This window comes from Lucilia sericata, unplaced genomic scaffold, assembly GCF_015586225.1.
Source record: "Lucilia sericata isolate MDLA Ls3-8-SP2 unplaced genomic scaffold, ASM1558622v1 Contig002892F_arrow, whole genome shotgun sequence".
NCBI lineage: Eukaryota > Metazoa > Arthropoda > Insecta > Diptera > Calliphoridae > Lucilia > Lucilia sericata.
In genome coordinates this window covers 5020-15951 of record NW_023996566.1, presented here as the reverse complement: position 1 = coordinate 15951, position 10932 = coordinate 5020, and the positions used below count along the sequence as shown (strand labels likewise).

General features: G+C 34.0%; 1 protein-coding gene across 1 annotated transcript; it reads left to right on the top strand.

Annotated features, from left to right (window-relative positions):
- Positions 1–695: 695 nt before the first annotated feature.
- On the top strand, positions 696–10722 carry LOC119614438 (hematopoietically-expressed homeobox protein hhex-like; the record flags this gene model as incomplete). Its single annotated transcript, XM_037970560.1, has 2 exons — positions 696–1221; positions 10279–10722. Coding segments are annotated over exons 1-2 (970 nt in total), but the record flags the coding sequence as incomplete, so codon positions are not given.
- Positions 10723–10932: the final 210 nt, after the last annotated feature.

Below are 10932 nucleotides of genomic sequence, written 5' to 3'. Positions count from 1 at the left end.
CACAGTTTCCTTTTCAATTAAAAAATTTCAATTTTACTAACTAAAAACGCTAAAATAGTGAAATGACTGTTAAAGATCTAAGTCAGATATAGGAATATGTTTTCGTCATAAGGTAAACAAAGATGTTTAACAGCATTGTTGTTGTTGCTTACAAAAACGTTCAATTGAAAAGGTCATTATGAAAAGGTAAGTATGTATGAATAAACCATTACATACCTATAATAACATTTTATACTACAACAAAATATCTGAAAAGCATTCTAATGAAAAAAAAAACTTTTGGAAACAGTGTTATCAAAAACTAAATTTCTGAAAATTCTTTTTGGTAAATTATTTAGACATTCATAATTATTATCATGAACATTTAGTATCATTACACGTTTATTTATTTTGTATAGTTGTATAGGTAAGTAGGTTTCAAATTATTATTTTTTATGGTTCCTATTAGTACACTTCATAATGCTATTAATAAAGATATCAATTACCTGCAAACATATTTCAAATTGATTTGATTAATTGTATTGAAACAATAATAATAATAATAATTTCATTATTGGAAAAAATCAGATTTTTAGTAACAATTAGACCATACAACTGTTAAGGTCTCAAAAGTGAACAATTAGAGGAAAATAATCATATAATAAAATAGTGCAATTAATTAATAAGAAAAAAATACTATAATTAAAGCAAATAAAATGGATACCTTAAAATCCAATAAATCCTCTTTCTCTATAGAAAATATTTTAGAACAAAAAACATCTAAAGATACTAACTTGAATCCGGCTACACATATACAAATACCCTCACCCAGTTTAACAACAACATCTTTACCTTCACCCAATTTGGATAATACAGTTACATCTACCAGTCTAACACGTACCCCGGATTTTGAACAATATACCGCTTTTAAAAATCTCACTTTAAAAACAGCCAACCACAACAATAACTCGCCCTCCTCATTAACTTTAGCTAGTACTTTACCACAACATGCAACAGCCGCCGCTGCTCCTGCTCTACATTATGATCATGTTTATGATCCTACGGCCTCCTTATTTTATCAACAAGTCTTAAATTTACAGAAAAATTCAGCATTTTTAATGCCTCATTTTCAGGCTGCAGCAGCTGCCGCCGCAATGGCTAATGTTTCAACGGCGGTGGCGGCTCGTGGAACTCCGTCGGTTTATTGTGAACCTCCTTATAATCAATTTATGGATTGTGAAGGTGAGTGAGTCAGTTTTTTTTTTCAAAAGTAAATTAAGTAAATCACTAATTTTTAATCAATCTGTTTATGGTTTTATTACTAATCGCTACAGATAAGTCGACAATTACTTCCGGTTAGGTAGATTTGTTAAAATTTTATTAAAATCGTATAATTACAGCAAAATACAAGCTAAAGTTAAAAATTTTTAAATAAAAATACGATTTTGAAGTCCGTACTTAAAGTAAATAAAGGAAATGTTTAAAACTTCTTAGATAGATAGATAGATAGATAGATAGATAGATAGATAGATAGATAGATAGATAGATAGATAGAAAGATAGATAGATAGATAGATAGATAGATAGATAGATAGAAAGATAGATAGATAGATAGATAGATAGATAGATAGATAGATAGATAGATAGATAGATAGATAGATAGATAGATAGAAAGAAAGATAGATAGATAGATAGATAGATAGATAGATAGTTAGGTAGGTAGGTAGGTTGATAGGAGGATGTATACTACATCAAATCCGAAGAAATACACCTAGGCCACTATCGGGCCTGTTGTGCGCTCCAATTCAAGAAAAAAAAAAAAAAAAAAAAAAAAAAAAAAAATGTTCACTAAATGTATTATTTTTCCATGTTCAGAAACTCAGTTTCCTGGACGTAATTCCTAAGAATCTTCCAATCGGTGTTGGTTAAGAATGTTATTTCTGGAATAACATCACTTCCAAGATACTTGGATCTAACTTCGACGAATGCCTGACAATGGCAAAGAAAGTGCTCCAGAGTTTCACTGTCCTCTCCACATGCTCTACATTCGTCTGAATTCGCACGTCCAATTTTGTATAGATGTGCTCGTAATCCTGTGTGTCCACTGAGAATACGTACCATCATACTAACCTCAGACTTGCTCATTTTGAGAAGATTTCTCGTCTTGCTCTCATCAGGGTCACCCCATAGAATCTTTGTGGTTCTACCCACCGTTTCATTATTCCAAGAGGCCTTATGGGATTCTCTCATCCATATTTTTAATTCAGCTTTTGTTGCGTCGAATGGTTTTGCGTTTGTCAGGTTAACTACATCGAGCTCCCTTCCCTTTAAAGCTATTACATTCGCCCTTTCGTTGCCGACTACTCCCGAGTGGCCTGGTACCCATATGATGTGAACCTTACCTCTGGGAGAGTATTCAGTTAAAGCTTTCTTACAATCCAATACGGTCTTAGATTTAATTCTATCACCTGATATCGCACAAATTGCCTTCTGGCTGTCGGTAAATATATTAAGCCCTGTGGGCGCCATATTTATTCTAATCCAATTTACACATTCCGTTATTGCTCGTACTTCTGCCTGGAAGCTTGTGTTATGATTAGGTAAACGGTGGTATATTTCTGTTTCTGGGTCTTCAATATAGAACCCCAGACCCACTTTGTCCCCTAATTTAGAGCCATCCGTGTAGCAACGGATTCCTACTGGTATTTGCTCTAATGTTCCGCTTGACCAAGACATTCTATCTGGGATTAGCGTTTCAAAGTTTCCGACATATTCAGTGTCTGGTATGCGATCAGGCACGTCCGATGAATGTGTATAACCTTCCAATGTGTCCAGTATACATTGATGACGTGTCCTATAACCGTTTTTGGCCAGATCGCCTAAAGTAAAGAGCCGTTCGGCTGTAAGCGCCGCCTCATATCTTATATATGTTTCAATGGGTGGAATATCTAGCAACGTTTCCAGAGCCTTGGTTGAAGTAGTACACATGGCACCACTTACACCCAAGCAGCATGTACGCTGAACTCCCTGTAGTAGTTTGATATTACACTTTTTGTCCAAAGCAGTCCACCAGATTATTGAAGCATAAGCTAGAATTGGTCTAATTACACTTTTATAAAGCCAATTTGTCATAGTAGGACTAAGACCCCATTTCATGCCTATGGTTCTCCTACATATCGCCCAGCACCGATGTGCCTTGTTGATCCTATCCTCTATGTGGTGTCTCCATTTTAATTTCCGGTCAAGTATTACACCTAAGTACTTAACTTTGTTTGTCACCGGTATCTTCTTGCCCAAGAAGCAAGGTTCAGTATATGTAGAAATTTTTGTCTTTCTTGTGAAAAGACAGATTTCCGTCTTCGCCGGGTTAACATTGAGGCCTCTCGGTTGAGCCCAGCTCAAGGCCGTATTCAGAGCCTCCTCAGCTCTTCTACACAAGTAATTTGGATCCTTTCCCTTTAAAAGTATTACGACATCGTCTGCATAGCAGACAGGTCTAAGTCCTTTCTCGGTTAGGGTCCTTAGGAGGCTATTAATCGTGGTGACCCAGAGTAAAGGTGACAAAATGCCACCCTGTGGTATACCGCGAAATACCTTTTTCCTGATAGTTATATCGTACATCTCGCAGCTTATCCATCTGTTCCTTAGCATGTAGTTGATCCAGTTACGGAGCACCCGGTCAACATAAAACTGGTCTAGGGATTGGATAAGGGTATCAGTGTGCACGTTATTGAAAGCGCCTTCGATGTCAATGCATACTGCCAGTGTATACAGTTTGCTATCGAAAGATTCACTTATGTAGTGGACAACTTCATTTAAAGCGGTTTCCACCGATCGTCCCTTTACATAAGCATGCTGCTTATATTTAAGGTCATTGTATGGTATGCTGCTTTTAACCATGCTATCGACTATCCGTTCCAAGGTTTTAAGTAGGAAGGACGTAAGACTTATCGGTCGATAGGACTTAGGTGTCGCATAGCTAGGTTTCCCTGGTTTGGGTATAAATATTACCCTTGCATCCTGCCATTTAACTGGGGTATATGCCAATTTTAAGCATGCAGTGAATATCTGTGACAGATGTACGGAAACCAGTCCCGCCTCCATCTGCAAAAGTGCCGGGAAAATTCCATCCGGCCCTGCAGCTTTATAGGGAGCAAAGCTCTTGATTGCCCCTTTAACCATGTCAGTTGTAATAACTATTTCCGTGTTACCCTCCCCTTCCTCCAATATCGGTTCATCTATGTTATTCGATATACCGGGTGGGAAATGAGAATCCATTAGGAGTTTCATTGTCTCCTCCATATCCTCAAGCCTCCTGCCCGTGTCATCGATCATAGATTCCGGTTGGACATGAGTTTTGGATAGGAATTTTTTTAATCATCAATCATGGTCATCCATTAAACTGTCTTCCAGCGAGTTGGTGGTCACCTCCTCGCTCTTTGGATTTGACTCCTCCGGATAGCCTGAAGTGGCTATTAATGCAGTGAGTACTGTTGATGGCACTGCGGTGTCCTTATCAGGCATAGGAATAGCAGTATTTTTAATAGACACATTCCCAATTCTGGAGAGCATTGCTGTTCTGTCTTCTGGCGGGTGAGTGATTTCCTCCTCGCTTTTAGGATTTGACTCCTCAACATTGCTAGTACTTGCTAATGATGCTTTGGGTACTGTCTTAGGTGTTTTAGTGTCCTTGTCGGGGCCGGTTTTGACAGCCCTTTCAATCGGCGCCTTCCCAATTTTGGAAAGGGCAACTACACTTTCTTCTGGCGAGTTAATGGTAAATTCCTCGATTTTAGGATTTGACTCCTCAACGTTATCAGTAGTGGATACTGTGGTCTTAGGTTTTTTAGTGTCCTTTTCGAGGCTTGTTGTAACAGCCCTTCCAATCGGCACCTTCCCAATTTTGAATATGACAGATTTAGAGGCGAAGTAAGCCCTACCTTTATTCTTGGCAAGACTAGCCATGGATTTCTGGTCGATACCTATTACAAATAAAGTTCCCTCAGGTTCTTCTTTCCTGTAAAAGACATCCCATTTTTCCACGGCCAGCTCAGCATTTTGACCTCCAAGAATTTCCAGTATACGTTCATTAGCCAGTTTACTGCCCCATCCTTTTATGTAGACAGTGGACTTTAGGAGCACCGGAAGCTCGCTCTTCTTTGCCAGTCCCAGCCTAGCGCCGTCCCAGGGAGGAGGGATACTTTCCACCAAGTTCTTTAGGGTGCTAACACATTGGTGAGATGCCAACCTCATCAACATCACGCCCATGCTGAACTCGCAGCTCTCGCTCTCTATTGGTTGTTTGCCCTTTGAAGCTATTGCATGGTCCACTATCTTATTGTTGACCAGGTCTTCTATTTTACTCTGTTGGTCTATTGGAATTTTGCCTGTCGGATTACCGGCATCGTAAACTGCATAGCAGAGATCGTCCCGGTGCCTACTTCTGGCAACTTTGGCGTAAGATGGCGGCTCTTTACCTTTTCCTCCGTCTAGCTTCTCCTTCCTCGTTTTTCGGGGCTTCTTTTGAGATTCCCTTACCTTCGAGGTTGATTTCGCCGACGTGTTCGTCTTCGGAATATCTGGCTTGGCGTTGTCACCCTTACTCGCAGGATTCTCACTTGAGATTCCTTTGAGTGAAGTATGGCTTGGCTTCGACTGTGTATTAGAAGACGGGGAGCTCTTTTTCTTCTTAGGCTTATTCTCAGTTGTCAACTCCTCGGGTGACCTGATCCTTTTTGCCTCAGATCTTGTGAGAGAGTCCGATTCCTTTGGAGTGTCGTGGGATTGACTAACTATGATTTCCTGAAGCATCTTTTTCAACTTCCTCCTCTGTGCTCCAGAAAGTCTTTTCTTAGTAATAGGTAGTTTAGCTATGCTATCACTCACCTCTTTCACCATTTGCTCTACTTCATCCTTTTTGGGATTTGCTATAATGGTATTATTATTATTATCATCTGAGGATTCAGAGTCGGAACCCTCACCTATATTTAAAGGCTGAGGTAGCTTAGAGCTCTCTCCGAGTACATCCTTCTCTTTCACCCCTATATTTTTGCCAGCGGCATGCTGTACACTTGACGCATTGTCCGCCACGGAGGCCAAGGTACCCACCTCCGTAGTAGTATTCTGCTCACGATTGCAGGATGACGACGACACGTGACTCGCGAGTAGATCAACACTTGCCGCCGGTACTGGGTTATTTAGGCCCTGCACCGTAACTTTTATCTTTTTATTTTTATTTTCCATATTTGTTTTTTTTTTTTTTTTTTTTTTTTTTTTCAGTTTTTTGGTCCGCGGGGAATATAATATTCCCAGGTGGTGGACAATCTGCCCTCCCTCAGCTTAAGTGAAATTAAAGCTGGGAGAGGACAGATGGTCCATCACCACCCCCTATCCGCCACCCGGGGACGCGCTCGGTAGGAAAAATCTGGAAAACTCCCCCGAGAGATATCTATCTATCTATCTATCTAGATAGATAGATAGATAGATAGATAGATAGATAGATAGATAGATAGATAGATAGATAGATAGATAGATAGATAGATAGATAGATAGATAGATAGATAGATAGATAGATAGATAGATAGATAGATAGATAGATAGATAGATAGATAGATAGATAGATAGATAGATAGATAGATAGATAGATAGATAGATAGATAGATAGATAGATAGATAGATAGATAGATAGATAGATAGATAGATAGATAGATAGATAGATAGATAGATAGATAGATAGATAGATAGATAGATAGATAGATAGATAGATAGATAGATAGATAGATAGATAGATAGATAGATAGATAGATAGATAGATAGATAGATAGATAGATAGATAGATAGATAGATAGATAGATAGATAGATAGATAGATAGATAGATAGATAGATAGATAGATAGATAGATAGATAGATAGATAGATAGATAGATAGATAGATAGATAGATAGATAGATAGATAGATAGATAGATAGATAGATAGATAGATAGATAGATAGATAGATAGATAGATAGATAAGATAGATAGATAGATAGATAGATAGATAGATAGATAGATAGATAGATAGATAGATAGATAGATAGATAGATAGATAGATAGATAGATAGATAGATAGATAGATAGATAGATAGATAGATAGATAGATAGATAGATAGATAGATAGATAGATAGATAGATAGATAGATAGATAGATAGATAGATAGATAGATAGATAGATAGATAGATAGATAGATAGATAGATAGATAGATAGATAGATAGATAGATAGATAGATAGATAGATAGATAGATAGATAGATAGATAGATAGATAGATAGATAGATAGATAGATAGATAGATAGATAGATAGATAGATAGATAGATAGATAGATAGATAGATAGATAGATAGATAGATAGATAGATAGATAGATAGATAGATAGATAGATAGATAGATAGATAGATAGATAGATAGATAGATAGATAGATAGACAAATAGGTAGATAGATAGATAGATAGATAGATAGATAGATAGATAGATAGATAGATAGATAGATAGATAGATAGATAGATAGATAGATAGATAGATAGATAGATAGATAGATAGATAGATAGATAGATAGATAGATAGATAGATAGATAGATAGATAGATAGATAGATAGATAGATAGATAGATAGATAGATAGATAGATAGATAGATAGATAGATAGATAGATAGGTAGATAGATAGATAGATAGATAGATAGATAGATAGATAGATAGATAGATAGATAGATAGATAGATAGATAGATAGATAGATAGATAGATAGATAGATAGATAGATAGATAGATAGATAGATGGGCCTTTAAGGCCCAAATAGACTACGCAAGCGGCTTATCAAACATACTTTTTTCACGTTTTTGTGGACTTGCAAAGATACAGATGACAATTTTGCTTAGAAATGTAAATTTTGTAAAAAATTTGTTATTAATAAATATAAACAATTTCAAACGGTTTGAAAAAAATTCAATATGTTTTTGTAAAAATCAAATTTTTTTAAAATTTTATACAAACAAACAGCAAGCATTTGTACAAACGCGAAACACTCTCATACACTACGCAACAGGCTTGCACAAACGTAATATATTGGAATGTTTGTCAAGCCGCTTGTGTAGTCTATTTGGGCCTTAACGCTATTTGCAAACCTTTGTTTACATTTAAGCTTTAAAAAACTTGTTTGACAACACTGGTTTTAAGTCAAGTTTGTTTTTTTAATATAGTGATGCCAGATATATTAATATATTTAGTATTACCACAATAACATTTGATAAAAATCTATAACACATTTTTGTAAAACAATTATTTACCTTTTGTCTTGTTATTAGTTGCTTTCGATTTCTTTTTTTTTTATCGGCTAGGTCGCCCCCCTTTTATTAACAAAGAAGAAAATCCAAAATAATGCATTCATTGTTTATCAGACGTGTTTTTTTGTTGAAGTTTTTAAATGGCGTTTATCCATTGGCGCCATCACTTGATTATTTTCCAGCGATTTCAAGTTTTGATTTGTTTATTTAGTTGTCTATAGACAAATATTAACGTTTATTTGTTTGTAATCATTATAACTGTTATTATCCCGCATTAATCAATCATTTTACAATGTGATTAACACAAATTATTTACTTTAAATGCAATAGAATCAAACAAATATTGTTACGAGTACCTATGTTTATGTTACATAAAATGCATTTTAATGATAACGGAAATTCACAAAATTAAAGGTGCTTTTTTTGTGTTACAATTATGTTTGTTTATTTGTGGTTTTATTGTGTTCACACTTGAAAATAATGAAATACATAAATGTTTTGTTATAAACCTATGTTTTGTAATTTGATATTTTCATTATTTAAATAAGTTTTTAACACCTTGAAAATGATTCTTTTAGAGATAACTACTAACTAATGCAATTTTTATTTAAAAATTAATAAATTTTATAAATTAGTTTAAAAAAATATACAAATTGCAGCGTTATTATTTACATATGGCAATACCCTTTTATAAACCGCAATGTAAACAATAAATTTGTTATTGTAACTCAGAGGAAGAGAATGTAAACAAAGCTGAGTAATTGCAATGTCATCTATTGTAAAACAAATAAGCATAGAAATTCTTAAAAATTTAACTAAAAATCTTCAAAATTTGTTCAAAATTATGGGAATTTTTGACAAATTGCATAATCATTGTTAATTCTAAAAGAATTTCTTTTTAAATTCCTAAATAATCGATTATTTTTCGACAAATTACATACAGCAAACAGAGTCCACAATTAATGCAATTTCAAAAAATTTTATCTTCACAAACAAGGAAATGACGATTAAACGTTTAAATTAATAAAACAAAAGTATTTAATTAACAAAAAAACTGTTATTAAAAACGATTAATAGTCATTGGTTTATGTCCATTAAAATGATAACATTTTCGTCGTAAAAAAATAGATAACACAGAAAAGGTGTTAAAAACACATTATTAATGATAATAACTAAATTAACTTAATTTTAAATAATTATTAAAAAAAATTTATTAAAAACAGGCAACTCATTGCAAATTGTTATCTACACAAAAATGGGGAATAACTTTTATTAAAATAGCATTTAAATTTATATTAAACATCATTAATTGATAATAAATTTAATTTAACATTATGACAGTTAATACATATCTATAGCAGAAAAAAAAAACACACGCACAAATTCCCGCATAATAAATTAAATAATTAAATGTTTAGACAGTCATGTGTTATATATTGAAAGAAATATCAATTTACCAATAATAATTTTCTATTTCTATTTTATTTTGGTATTTTAATAAGCCATTATTTCAAGTGTTTCTTTTCATTAATAAACCAATAAACATCAGTATTGGCAACAATATCAATTGTTTTTGTTCTCTCTATCTCCCTCACTCTTTTATTATTTTAATAAAGCAATATAAAGAAACCCACTTGTTTATGCTTAACTCATTCTCTATCTCTCTTTAGCTGTTTATTTTAAAGGGGGCGTGTGTATGTATATTCAAGAATAATAACCAATCAAATGTCATCATTAGATAAACAACATTGGGTAAAAAAAGCATGGTTGCAATTTAAAGTACTTTTTGTTATTTAGTAAATAGAAAAAGGAGTTTTAGTGATAACAAGCAAGATTTTTATAAGAAATTTACGCAAATTTAAAGAAATGATTAAACATATCATATTTATATAAAAATAATACTTAAATTAATAAAACTAATTACTCAAAATTATTTTTTATAAAGATTTAATGTATATTTTTCTTGTTTTTCTTATATTTCCAGCCTATCCGACAAATGCCTCAGCCGCTGCTGCCCTATACTGTAATGCCGCCTATCCCGGTTTCTATATGCCTGGTTTTGGTGTAAAACGTAAAGGTGGACAAATACGTTTTACCTCACAACAAACTAAAAATCTCGAAAATCGTTTTAACTCCTTCAAATATCTATCGCCCGAAGAACGTAGACATTTGGCTCTACAACTTAAGCTAACCGATCGTCAAGTGAAAACATGGTTTCAAAATCGTCGAGCTAAATGGCGTCGTGCTAATCAGGCAAAACGTTCTTCCCACTATTTACACACTACAGCACAGGCACATAACAATCAACGTAGTGTTATTAAATCAAATCATATAACAAATAATAATAACAATAATAGTAGTGGTATTCAAACGTTGAGTCAGGAGGATAAACAATTCCTGTCGGAAAATGATGAAAGTGATGGCGAGAGTGAGGATGAAGATATTATGTGCAGGATAGACCAAGATCGGAATAAGGGAAGGAGTAATTAAAATTTTAACGTAAATTTAACCAAAGATATCAGTTAACTAAAGTATTTAAGAGCATTTATTAGCGTTAAGTTCTATTAAGTAAGAGTTTAGTTTTAATTTTATGTAAATAGTGCGAATTTTAAATAATTTATAAAATAAAGTGATGTTT